The following is a 13,782-nucleotide window of genomic DNA, read 5'->3' as shown; positions in this document are numbered from 1 at the left end:
CTCTTAATCTATAAGTTAAAACATAGTCATATGGGATCTTGTTTGATTTGTCTCAATACAAGGATTATTAATATCAACTTTTTATAATTTTTAATTAAGCATAATTTGAGATATTAATAGTTAAAATGTTGCCTCGGCAAGTGTGAAAAGTCAAATGGGACAGTTCAGCTGAATAGGAGGGAGTATTAATTAAAAAATTATCATAATCATCACTTTTAAGCGAGACGTGGCATAACACAATTGGCCGGGTGCTCTCAAATTGAGTCATTGTTTGCCAGATGGGACACATTTGTGTAGTGTTAATCAAGTCATCACTCCACACGATCCAGGAGCCCCAATTCTGAGAAAATATCATTTATACCCCTCCATAACTTAAGTATACTCAATTGCCCTTCTTCATTACAGGAGTACTCTTTATTTATTTTTAAAGTCATCAAATCAAATTCAAGGAGATCGACAGAATTCGAAAATGGAGAAATCTCCGATCTTGTTCGCTATCGGAACCCTAGCTTTGCTTCTTGTTTCTGCCTTCGCTGACGATGTTGTTGTTTTGACGGAGGAGAACTTTGAGAATGAGGTCGGTCAAGATCGTGGTGCACTCGTTGAATTCTATGCTCCTTGGTAACTTTTTTCTTCTCTTTTTGATGATTGTTTTTCTTTTGATTCTATCGTTATTGATCTTTTAAGCTCGATTTTGCCTATTTATCTAATGGATCATTTTGCTTTCACATACTTACCTTCTACTAGATCCGTTTGGTTAGATGTTTAGGTAAGTGGGTGTTTAAACAGTGTAAGTGATATAGGTTTTAATTGCTTATTGAATCGATTTAACTTAAATGTACTCACTATTTAAGTTTAGTACGCCAAAAATTGATCATTTCCCACAATTTGTATTTAGAGAACGGATTCACGAGATTGTTCTGGTTAATATGTTATATGTAGTAATTTGCTCATTGAATGAGAATATATGAGTATTTGATGTCATAAATGATTATTTTAGTATGTCTTGGGGTGGGGTGGGGGGGAAGGGGGTGTAATCTGAGCTTCATTTTGTGAAATATTTATCGATATACTATGTTTCTGTACATGGTAGTATGTGGTGAATCAAGGGATCTGTAAATAGGGGTGTAGGATCTAACAACAATGTAAAGGAAAAATGTGGAAAATTTGTGGTTTAGACTAGCATCATACTAGCTGGAAGGGTTATCAATGTGCAAATAATAATATACCATATCCATCAAGCTAAGTTTATTACATTAAACTAGGTATGTCTTTAAAAAAAGGGGTTTTTTTTAGAAATGGATTAACATTGAGCTGAAAGATTGGTGTCAAGCTGTTAAACAGAAATGGAAATAATCATAGAGGTAAAGCTAATTAAAAAGTTAATATCACAAAAGGGCTAATAATGAGTTTTTTAGTGACAGCTGACGTTACATGAAATGAGTGAAAATTATGGCACCAAATTTTGAAAGAAAGAAAGGAAAGAAAGTAGGGACTAAGGAGATGAGGAGAAATGATATGTTCAGCCAGATTAGTGTATGCTAGTTGAAGGCAGAGAATCTGCAAATCCAATTGTTCCCATGAATGTTTCACTTATTCTCTTGTAGGAATGAATCTTATAGAACGCACCTGGCAATGGTGGGGTCCTTCATGATATCACTTGGGGAAGAGCCTTACTGTTGCGACATTTTTGTTCTTCAAAGTCTAAAACCATTCATATCATGCTTTGAGTCATATTCTTTGATTACGTGTTTAAAATCTGTCGTGAGTCTGATTTCCTTTGAAAAGAAAAATATGTAATTTTTTAAATATTTGAAATTCTGCTGAGATAAGTGCAGAGAATATCTAGGCTAAGCTTTCTCATTACTAGTCATGGGGAATCACATTTTTAAGTTTGTTTGCTATTCATTAGTTGTTGTGCCATAGTGCGTGAGTCTCACAATTATCTAACCGTCGTATTCACAACAATAATGCCAAAGCCTTAAATCTTAATCTGATAGGCTACATGAACCAAAACAAATCAACGTGGAAATTTGTCGCATGTTCATTGTAGAAATATTGTGTTATTGATTGACTGCATCCTTTACAGGTGTGGCCATTGTAAAAAGCTTGCCCCAGAATATGAAAAACTTGGCGCGAGTTTCAAAAAGGCAAACTCTGTTTTGATTGGAAAGGTCAGTCACGCTGCCGATATCTTATTACGTTTTTTACCTTGGTGGAATTAAGTAATTTATGAAAGAATAAAATCAGTCCTCAGAATTTTACTAGACGATGAAATATTGATTGTCTTGCATGCATTTGAAACAAGCGACATGCTATACTATTATTTGGCATGTACTTATGAGACTGAGAGGGATGGGAATCATGTGAAGAGGATAGGGTTTTACTTCTCAGCTAATTTTTTTATTAACATGAATGAGTCAGTTCTTTGTATCTTTTGCTTACAATATCAATACTTCTCTTTTTGCTGTTTTCATTGGGGTGAGGGTCAAGTAATTGCATTCAGCAGTGAAGGATACCCAGCTCATTCGTGTTGCTTATCTTTTATAGAACTTTGTAACCTTAAAAGAGTATATTAATTCATTTTTTGGAAGTGAACATTTAAAATGGATTGGCAGACTAATGGTTGTATAAACTAGTGAATGCCATTATTGATTTGTATACAGGAGAACTTTAGGTCCGATAGGATGCATGAATTAAAATAATTTTTACGATGTATGGTTTCAGCGTATGCAATGGCTTTTTAAACTGAAGGTGTGTGATTAGATTAAGTTCATTTGATATTTGGAGATGGAAAACTATGTTCCTAAGTCTTCTCGTGCACCAGGCACCAGCATGAAGGTTATTTTCTCTCGTAACTCTCTGAGAGAATGGACTTTCTTAAATCTTGGTTGCTTTCTATTAGATTTAAGCTCTTTCCCTACTTAAATCCTTGGATTGGAAGAATTTATCCATTTGTGCTGTAATCCTAGTTTTTCTCCTGTATAATTTGCTTTTGCTTATGTAATATTGGTGTAGGAGATAGTGAGATGCACTATTTATTGATTTTATGGTTCATTTCCATACAGGTTGATTGTGATGACCAGAAGAACCTTTGTAGCAAATTTGATGTTTCAGGATACCCCACAATTAAGTGGTTTCCAAAGGGATCTTTGGAACCTAAGAAGTGAGTTTGTGAATCTTTGGATTAACAGCTTATATTGGTTTAGCCTGCAAACAAAGTTTTGTTCACCACTATTATAATTTCGTTTGTAGATATGAAGGTGCCCGTACAGCCGAGGCACTTACTGAGTATGTCAACATGGAAGGAGGTATGTGGTATATGATGATATGGTTGTGTAAGGTCAAATACTTCTTTCAGTGGCAAAATTAATGTTATGTGCTCTTCTATTAGTGGCTGTTAACCGGATTACTAAAGCAGTGGAAAAAAATTTTGATGTTAATAAATACTTTTCTAAGAAGAAAAAGCATCTACTATCCTATGACCTATCAGCGGCTGTTGACTGGATTACCCAAGGACTTGTGTCATATCTAATATTTTGAGCTGGGAATTCTGAGGTTTTGATATGTGAATTTGGTGTGCATTTTACTTATCCTATGCATTATCAAATTGTGAATTTATATTCATTTATAGAGGATTGAGCATTAAGTTTCCATTTTAAGGCTGTCAATTTCATGTGATAGGCTATAGGTAGACCTATCAAAATTTGACGTGAAACCTGACTGGAAATTAGTGGCTCCTAACTTGGAAAGTTTGAGCCGTAAACCAAAAATGACCCGCCTCAAAAATACTGGAAAATAACTAGGTCGAACACGATCAAAACCCAAACTCGTCCAGTTTGAGCTAAATTTAGTTCCACGCTATCATTTTTAGTTACACGTCATCAAATTTAGTTTCAAGTCATCATTTTTAGTCGGGGTGCACAATATTTCTAGTCAATTTTTGTATTTTGAGTTAGCATTTCGTTATGTATGCTTAAATAGGCATATTGATCATATTTTATAAGAAAATATTTTCTTCAAAAATAAAAAATTAGTATATATATATATATATATATATATATATATATATATATATATATATATATATATATATAGAGTGGCTGCTGAAAGACTTCCTTTCCCATCCTGAAATTCTGAAACCCCCCGAAAAAGAAATGAAAAAAGACTACTCTTGTCCTGTTTACTCTGTCTATCCATTTAAACGACTTTACTGAACTGAACTTGGATTTAGTAATGAAAATAGATTTTTTGTTGATATGAAATGAGTATTTTTTAATCTCGTGTTACTCTCATTTGCGTTGCGTGAACTTTTATTGCTTAAAAGTTAAAAGGTTTCTTTTACTGCTATTTATTAAATATTATTATATAGGTTGTAGTCAACAGTGCCTTCACCATAAATCTTGTAGATTGAATAGATTGGCTTTGTTGTATCTTCTTGTACTGTATCAATTTTCTTCATTTCTATTCAAACCAGACTAGACCTTTGATTAGATGTTTAGTATAATGAATGTATTTTAAAGTTTGAGAAGGCCATTTAGTAATGATTTTTTTATAGTTGTACAGAACATGTTCAAGCATAGGTAGATCAAAATAAATTAGAATTGTAATTGCTTTGTTTAAACATCCAATCGCCTATCTCATTGTGTTAGTTTTATTCGCTGTTTACAGGGACCAATGTGAAGATTACTGCTGTTCCTTCAGATGTGGTGATCCTATCACCAGAAAACTTTGATGAAGTTGTATTGGATAAATCTAAAGATGTTCTAGTTGAATTCTATGCCCCATGGTTTGTTATGCTTTAGCCTTTGTACTTCATGATTGCATAATTTTCTTCAGAATCAATTGTCTTTGACATTTAATTGCATGAGTTGGCTACTGTATCTGTATGTACTAATCTTAAAAGCCGAGCTGTATATTAAAACAACTCGGTTTTGAAGCTTTCCTATATGAATATTTGTAGAACTGGGTCTCATGTATGCTTATATTGTCAGGTGTGGTCACTGCAAGGCACTTGCTCCCGTAAGTCCCCAAGTTTCTTACTCATATTATATTTGGTGAATCAGCCTTTATTTTGTCATTGAATCCTCTTCTTGCCATGTGTAGATTTACGAAAAGGTTGCAACTGCATTTAAATTGGATGAAGATGTCGTGATTGCAAGCCTTGATGCTGATAAATACAGAGATTTGGCAGAGAAGTTGGTTCACTATTTCCCTCGTCCTCTGAAATTTCATATTGTGTTGCATATTATGTTATTCTAACTTTCATGGGAGTTGTATGCTCGTCTTTCTTGATCTTTGTTTACTTTCATGTTTAGTTTGCTAATACCAATGCACTTGGCTGCTTTTTCCAGGTATGGCATCAGTGGATTCCCAACATTGAAGTTCTTCCCTAAGAACAATAAAGATGGTGAAGAGTATGAAGGTGGTAGGGATTTGGATGACTTTGTAAGCTTCATCAATGAGAAGTGTGGCACCAGTCGTGATAGTAAAGGTCAACTTACTTCAAAGGTGAATCATGTGCTTTATTACTGGTTATGGTACTTTCGTTGTAAATTTGATGACATATTCTTATATAATGTGGCATTTGCTTTCCAACAAATAGGCTGGTATTGTTGCGTCTTTGGAGGAGCTGGTGAAAGAATTTGTAAGTGCAACCAACGATGAGAAAAAAACCATCCTAAACCGATTGGAGGAAGAAGCTGGGAAGCTTGAAGGTTCTGCTGCAAGGTTGTAAGGATATTGCAGTTGCATTTTTATAGCTAATTTTGTTACCTTGGTAGCCCGAACTCTTCGTAGATTTTTTTCACTAGTATGCAATGTATGAAAGTAAAGTGAACCTATTGGATTTAATACCACTGTTTTTTTTATTCACTAGGTACGGGAAGATCTATACTAAGGTAGCCAAAAAATGCATGGAAAAAGGTGCTGACTATGCTAAAAATGAAATCCAGAGGCTTGAACGCATGCTTAGCAAGGTAAATTTATTGTGTTGCTATCTTTGCCTGCTAGATTTTCGATTAGAAAGTTGTGCAAGTGATTTTTAAATTATTCGTGCAACATAAGATTCTGATGGCTCTTGAATATTAACTTGGACCCCTAAGTGATTCAAGTAGTCAAACCATCAATGCTACCTTAAATTATCATAATGGTGTAATGCTCATTGAGTGGATGTATTTCTTTGAAGTATTTGTTTTCTTAGAGACACACACATTCACAGCTGCTTCACTTGCGGTTTACATGATTTTCGACTTTAGTGATGATTATTGATTCATAGTTGCTTGTCACACTAAATATATAGCCGTCAGTGAATGTTTTTAATGCTTGGAATGAGGGAAATTATTTTATTTGAGAACTCTTCCTCTGCCTTGTAGTGTAAGATCACATGATCGCACCATAATTCTCACTTTACCATTACCAGTCTTGTGAACAAGACTCATTGAAAGACTCATTGCTAGACACCCTTAAGCGAGCAATAGTATTAATGATCAGTGAAGTAGCTGCGAGTTGGGCCGTACCCTAGAGCCATTGCATAGTTACGAAATTGAAAATTTTTGTTGTATCTTGTGTAACAACCAGCTCAGTCAAACTTGATCATAATCATCCCACGATCATGAACCAAAAATCATTGTTGTTATGTTGCTGTATCTTGTGCCAGAATGAACCTAGCTTTCATTGTTAGCAACTTAAGTGCACTGATTGTTCATGCAGGCAATCAGTCCAGTGAAAGCTGACGAGTTCTCTTTAAAGAAGAATATCTTATCCACTTTTGCGGCTTAACCTGCTTGATACGATGCTCAACATTTATACTTCGAGTGCTAATCTTGCAGATTCTATTTTGGCTTAGGGAAAAGGTTTCTTAGTGTTGTGTTTCTGGTGCGCGTTGTTCGCTGCGCATTTTTGCTCTTATAGCTCAATCGTACTTGCATAATTTATTGTTTGTGTTGCATGTTTAGAAATAATAGACCCAGAGGAATGTTTATGGCTGCAATAGTGTTAGGAGCCGCCAGTTAATTTCTTTGTCTGATACATTTTGTTCGCGCTGTAATACATGATTACTCTTCACTACCATACCAATCTTTTCTTGTGCAAATTTCATCCTAACTTGCCTTAAACGGTAAGTTGTTCGACTTTACAGTACCAAAGGGGATTTTATATCCAACTTTCCTCCCTCCTTAAATATTCAAATTATATTTATATAAGTCTATTTGATGCTTAAGGATCGTTACGTAGGATGTAGGATGTATTTTAGTGTTAATTTTCATAAAATGTGTTGTAGTCACTTTGTTGGCAATAAACCTCTCATTCTTAACTATGTTTTTTTTCACAATTGTTAATTACTACCTAATATGAATGAATTAAAGTAGGATAAACATGGTCGTTAATCTTATTATATAAATATAAATTATCATTTTACAGTTTATTGTCAACAATCAAATGAATCTTTAATGTTAGAAATAATATGAATTATAGTGTGATTTTGTTATAAAACTTATATGTGAAAAATTAATGCTCGTGTTTGTCCAAATTACAAGTTTTTTTTCACAAAAAGGTTTATTATTTATTTTCATTGAAGGAATGATATTAGGTGATACTAAATATTTAATCAACTCGTAATCCAACCTAGTTAATCTAAACTATATTTTCTCATTCTCTCCATCTAACCCCTGTCCACTTTTAAGTTTAACAAGGGTTTGTTTTGAAGCTTTAACATTGGATTTAAAGCCATTGATCTCTCTCCTATTTCTCTCTCTTACAAATCAACACCCCATTTCATAAAGTCCATTAACCAAAAACCCTTTGTAATAATTCTGAGGTAAGTTTTTCATGATTAGTCGAGATCAATCACACTAGTCATTCCACTTTTTTATTTTAGCCACTTTTCACAATCAATGACCGAAGCATCAAAAGGAATTTGGTTTTTCCAGGTGACACCCACTGACAAGTAGTAACTGAATATGATTGTTCGTCTTGCATGTTAGAAAAAGGAGTTTAAGACACATCCAACTTAATCGTACAAAGTAAACATTATTGGTTTATAATGGAGATTGAAGAGAACAAGTTATAATAACTCAAGTAATGTGTCTCAACTATTAGCAAACTCGCTTCAAAACAACTATCAGAGGCAATTTTGTGATCAAAATGCCCATATTTAGCAAGTAAATCCAGGACCACCCTACAATCAAAGGGGCCGGCCAACCAAGTGATTTAAACTTACCGATATGTCGACTCCCCTTGGAAAAGTTTCGAATCCTCAAAAGCAAGCATTTCAAAGAAGTTTCGATGACATAGATGAAGTCAAAGACGACACACGAAATCTTTGTAGCGACAAATTTCTTTCAAAAGAATAATTCATCCAACACATTACGATTAGGAAATATCTTGATCAACTCAATGATCTCTTGTTCGTAAATCTTAACATTATACAATTAGTTTAGATGGGTTAACGAGATTAATTTATGATTCTAAGTGATTATACAGTTAGATCAGCAACGAGCTCATCGATCAAGGATTCAACGATAATCTTCTCAATATCTGTACCTTCCTCTACCGATTCCATTTCAAAGTCGAGCCACCTTCCTTGCTGAGTACTCATATCACAGTCCACAAGCTCGTCCACCATTAAGTTTCCCATATTTTGCCAACACAAAATCTCCTTATACACTTCCTCAGTTAACCATTCGTTTTGTAGCAGCATTCCCCATTTAACCCAGGATTTGTAGCTCCCAGAAAAAGCTCGTTGATATTTTGCGTTAACACTTTCGGAAACACAGTCGAATAAGATTTTCCGTTCCAGCTTGGAGCACAGTTCTGTATTTCTGGTGCTAGATGTATTAATCAGATTTTCCATGAGATCAAAAAGACCGGGATCTATGTGTTTCTCATTCTCATCCAACCTTAATCTATTCAGTCCAGCATAATGAAGCATGTGTCTAACGTATTCTAGTTCCCAGTATGATGACACATCGGTGAAATCTGACTCGTCTTCTCTTGGATGGAAACTTTCACTAGAGATGCAACTTGTGACTTCCTGAGATTGAGGCGATGAAGGCTCGTCAATTTCTGCAAAACAAAGAGCGTATGAATTTAACACTTGAAAATATTAATATAACGAAAATACACATCTACAACAGCAGTATTGAATCAAAAGAACATATACCGAATGGTTTTTCACGAACAAACATCTTAACAATCCACTTAAGTTTACATTTCAACCCACTTCACCCGTCAAACATTCTGTTTCGCTGAAAATTTTAACTTCTAAGACGCGCATGCTCGAGAAAATGTAGTAATTTCTAAGGGTAGAGATTAACTGAACATAATACTCAAATATACGTGTGCTACAGATTTCACAAAAATCAATTTCTTCTTTTAGATTTTTTGGAAACAGTAGGAATATCACACTGAAATTATCATAGGAAAGATCTATAATGGTTTTGCATGGAGGTATTGTTAATATCCAATACTGTATCCGGAGGAAAAACCTTACCATGAGTGACCTTGCTTGTAGTAGTAGATGCCATCCAACTTCCCGACGTTGAACAGTTTGGAAGTGAGATGTTAAGGTGCCCAATATCAGATTCTCCACAGGTTTCGAACCTGTTAGTGCTGCTAGCACCCTGCTCTTCCATACCATCAAAATCCTTTACAAAATGAAAAAAAAAAAAAAAAAGCAAGCAGGATATTAGAGAAGAAAGTTATAAGGGAAAAGAATCTGAAATAACAAAAATAAACAAGGCTCAATCTGAAATTACAAAAGGCAAGCAGGGTATATTTCAAATATCAACAGAGAATATTGGACAAAGTTGACAATGCCATGACATGCATACTAAGGTCAGGATCAATGATGGAAAAAGGAAGTGAAAAGGTAAAAAGACAAACTAATGACTGAATATGGTTCTCCAAGTGACTAACCGCTTTAACTATTAAGTGCAAATTGTATCCTAGAGCGGTTGTTCCAAAATAAACATTGCGAGACTGAAAGCCAGAGATAACTTAAAATGGTAACCTTTTTCTACCATTTATGTGATAAGGAAAAACTTCATGATAGCATAATAATGGGTACAAGGTTAACTCGTAATTTTGATGTTGCTAAGACCTCAATATCTACTTCTGGAAAGACTAAAAAAGTGATAAGAAGGTCAACTCAATGATTTTCTACACCGGACAACAGTTTTGATCATACTGCCCAAATAACTAGATTCACTCGACTCTTCTCTCCAAATATATATTAAGTAAAGCCTTTCCACTTAGTGAGAAGACTATAGTGTTTAGATTTACTTTTAATACAGAGTCATTTTGGACAAGCTTGACAAAATCTTTTACCTCTGTTGCAATCAAACTTAAAACTGAAAATGACTTCAAGATGGTATTAGAAGGGGCTGCAAGAACCAATGCATTTGCAATGGCATTTATTCATGAATGCATAATTAATAGTCATCCAAATAAGAGCTCAAAGATAGACCTAAAACGTGTTATGTAAAATATTGCTCAATATCTAAAGAAAATTTGGAATAAGCTGCAGATATACACCATCCCAAAGATCTCTATTAGTAGAATAGACAATGATCTTAAGAAATTATATGGGTCCTCTTTTCTTTAGCCCAACAATAACATGAAAGATCTTTTCAGAATAACAAATTCCAGGAAAATATCCATTCTCTATTTAAAATGCAAGTAACATATTTATTTCTCGTTCACAAATAACAGACACAGCAAGTTGCAAAATAAGAAGCAGAATAGCACCAGCAAAGAATCCTAAAAACTAAGAAAAACAAGGGGGAGGGGAACAATCCACAAGTCATTCAGTTTTCTTATCATCTCAAAAAAATAAAAATACTAGGATCCTGCATTTTAGTCTCTCGTCTTTCTTTAGCCCACATCTTCCATTATACTCAAAGTCAACAATACAGAACTCCTACACCCAGGGGCCTCTTCTGACAAACAAGACGAGGCCACCAGAAATAAAGACACAATTCTCAGCTGGTTTCTATTATGTTAAAAGCAACAGCAATACACCTTAACATGACAAAATTCTGCTCAACTCCTCCATCTTCGTGCTCTCTCCATCCCTTCCCCTTTTTGGGTTTTCTGACAGTGCAATGAAAGTTGATGCTGGACAGCATTTGCAAAAGGTTGACAGCCTTAGCATGAGATGCAATTTCAAATATGCAGGTTTTTTGCAGTAACTTACCACAAACAGCTTTTGCGAACAATTTGAATGGTTTTGCGGTAGTCCCGACCTATATTTCAGTCGTTATAAGTTCCAAAACATTAACAATATGGTCGTGTTACGTGCGAATTTTATTTAAAGCAGATCACTAAACCTAATTTCTCACACTAGATCAGACAGGCCAAGTTTAGAATCATACATTTTTGAACTATGAAAAAATGCAGGATCAGGATTTGTGAGGAAGATAAGGATTCATGAGGGAGAAGTGACTTTGGTTATTCCATCACCAGATATTAATTCTGCCTTCTTCCCTAAATGTTTGCCCTATTTATTTGTTTTTGGTTGTAACAAAATGCTGGAGCCACTTCCCTTACTCACTTGCTCGCTCATGTGTCTCTCTCTAATCCCACTTTTCCCAATTGCATTGCCTACTACCAGATATAATAAGGTAAACAAAGGAAAATGACCAAACATTTGGGAATAGAGTACGTACATAAGAATTTTGCCAAAACATTTTGAACTCGTCTAAAAACCAAAAACAACAATCTTCATTGCAAGTATGAGCACATAGCTTATTGATTCACCAACCTTATTTATATTATGTATTTAATTTAATTATAATGAAAAATGATTAAGTCAAGAAAGTTGGCAATAAATAATAGTAGGAAAACCAGATACTGTTTGTCTTTATGATAAAAAAATTATAGCATGTGAAAAGACGAGCATCAACCAGGAGCATACCTCCCAATTCTGGCTTGATTTAGTCTGCATAGAAGACCAATCATCATCACATGTAGCACTTGTTTCATCTCTATCGAAACAGTAATCATAATCCATTAGAGAAGGGACAACAACATCATGCGATGGAATTGATTCAGACAGTCGTGAGACAGTGTTGGTATCAGGGTTTTCCACCACCAAATCAGATTTGGTTGACCCAATTTTGTTAGTTAATTCCATGAGCTTTTGCTCCAAAAGAAGGCTTAAAGAGCCACTATCAATCAATTTCAACCCTCGAGATGGTGATGAAAAACTTGAAGCAAATTGAACATTATCACGATGATTGCTTTTAGTGATTTCAATAGTAGATGATGAGGACTGAGATTCGGTTTTTTTGATGGGAGAAGTAAAAGTAAAAGAAATAACATCCATGTCCTTTCTAGAAGTTCCTTGAAGTGCTAAATCATGTTGTGCAGTTCTTTCATCGTAACTATCCATAATTTTCTCCCCTATCTGGTTATTCTTGCCAGAAAGCTGCTTGCCTCTTGAGATGTTTTTCATTCTATTCAGTGAAGGCCTCTTATCACTAAACCCATTCAGTTGAGGTCTCCTTTCACTAGCCCCACACAGTGGAGGTCTCCTGTCACTAACACCATTCTGTGGAGATTTTCGATCAATTACACTTGTTGTTACAACGTTCTTTGAGCCATTCTCGGGATTCACAAAAACTTTACTAACGATTTTACTTGGACCAGCACGATTACGCCCATGAGAAGATTTTCTAGGTTGCTGATCCGATACTGAACATTTTGCAGTTGATTGATCTACATGGGAGACACTATTCTGCTTCTCATTGTTCTGCCTAAGCACACCCGAGCTCTTTTTCCTAGGAGTTCCACTTGGACCACCCTTTTGCGTAATTGGCTCCTTTTGTTTTAGCTTCTTACGCTCCTTCTGCTGCTGACTCCTACTATCACTATACAGTGAGCCATCTGTTTTCTGTGCATTGGTTTTACCGTGGGAAGCTGAAGGAATTGTTTTACCTTTGCTTTTCACTTTCAGTGAGCTGCTTGCTTGTGAACTCATAATATTTTTGAACAGAGACCTTCGACTAGACCTATCAGATGTTCTTGCTCTTTCTTGCTGTACGGGAGCAGATACTATTGGAGTCTTCGAGGACTCAGACAGTCTGGATGACTTCTGTGCAGCATACACTTTGTCTTTCATATCTTGGATCCTGAACGATGATGATGAAGGAGAGCCCAGAGATGAGAGTTTGGTTCTCAAAGTTGGCTGAGGTGCAGGATCAATGATTCTTGCAGCTGCCTCCATTATGTATGCTGCATCTTTTGTAGGTACAAACCCCGGACTCTTGATTGGAGATAGGAGCTTATGGTGAGTAATTGAAATAGGTTTGGCAGACTTTGGAGGCAATACCTCAGTCTGAAATCTATCAAGTGGACGACCATGAACCTTACCCATTCTTGAATCTGTAGAATTCCATGAGAAACCCTCCATTTTGTTAGGTGCATAGCTGACCATATGATGGTTCTCAAGATCAAACGGAGCAGCACATCTAGAATAATAAGAACTCTCAATAGCATGAGGTTCATAAGAGGCAAACAGACTTGCCTCACATGAACTTGTGGAAGGCATAGTGTCCAATCCCATAAGCCGCGCAACCACCCCTGGGGCTCTTGTCCCATAGCCATCATCCCCGTTTATAGATGATGCACAACTATAGTTGCCACTTCCTCTGAAAGATGAATGGTCACCGTTCTCAGACAGCTCCCTCTATATGAAATATTATAAAATTGAACGTCATTCTTTAAATGATCATATACATGTAAAATCGGAAAGTTTGCCCAGCTGAAAATGTCTAAAAGAAA

At 35.5% G+C, this 13,782-nt stretch overlaps 2 protein-coding genes across 3 annotated transcripts in view; one reads left to right on the top strand and one right to left on the bottom strand.

Annotated features, from left to right (window-relative positions):
• Positions 1-326: 326 nt before the first annotated feature.
• LOC130828128 (protein disulfide-isomerase like 2-1) lies at positions 327-7,071 on the top strand. The gene is made up of 11 exons (XM_057693944.1): positions 327-621; positions 2,090-2,174; positions 3,069-3,166; positions 3,256-3,311; positions 4,672-4,789; positions 4,995-5,022; positions 5,107-5,198; positions 5,355-5,511; positions 5,606-5,730; positions 5,879-5,978; positions 6,712-7,071. Exons 1-11 carry the CDS (start codon positions 470-472, stop codon positions 6,778-6,780), a joined length of 1,080 nt encoding a protein of 359 aa, XP_057549927.1. The 5' UTR covers positions 327-469; the 3' UTR covers positions 6,781-7,071.
• A 1,248-nt stretch (positions 7,072-8,319) lies between these two features.
• Positions 8,320-13,782, bottom strand: part of LOC130828127 (uncharacterized) — a 6,844-nt gene continuing 1,381 nt past the window's right edge. For both annotated transcript variants that reach the window (XM_057693942.1, XM_057693943.1), the window contains exons 4-6: positions 11,915-13,687; positions 9,491-9,644; positions 8,320-9,063 (exon numbers count right to left, since the gene is read on the bottom strand). In XM_057693942.1, coding sequence (XP_057549925.1) covers positions 8,474-9,063; positions 9,491-9,644; positions 11,915-13,687 — 2,517 coding nt within the window. In that variant the 3' untranslated portion in view covers positions 8,320-8,473. The remainder of the gene's footprint in view (positions 9,064-9,490; positions 9,645-11,914; positions 13,688-13,782) is intronic.

The sequence above is a fragment of the Amaranthus tricolor genome, chromosome 12, assembly GCF_026212465.1.
Source record: "Amaranthus tricolor cultivar Red isolate AtriRed21 chromosome 12, ASM2621246v1, whole genome shotgun sequence".
In the NCBI taxonomy this organism is placed as follows: Eukaryota; Viridiplantae; Streptophyta; class Magnoliopsida; order Caryophyllales; family Amaranthaceae; genus Amaranthus; species Amaranthus tricolor.
The sequence above is the reverse complement of the archived record's forward strand: the minus strand, read 5'-3'. Positions and strand labels throughout refer to the sequence as shown.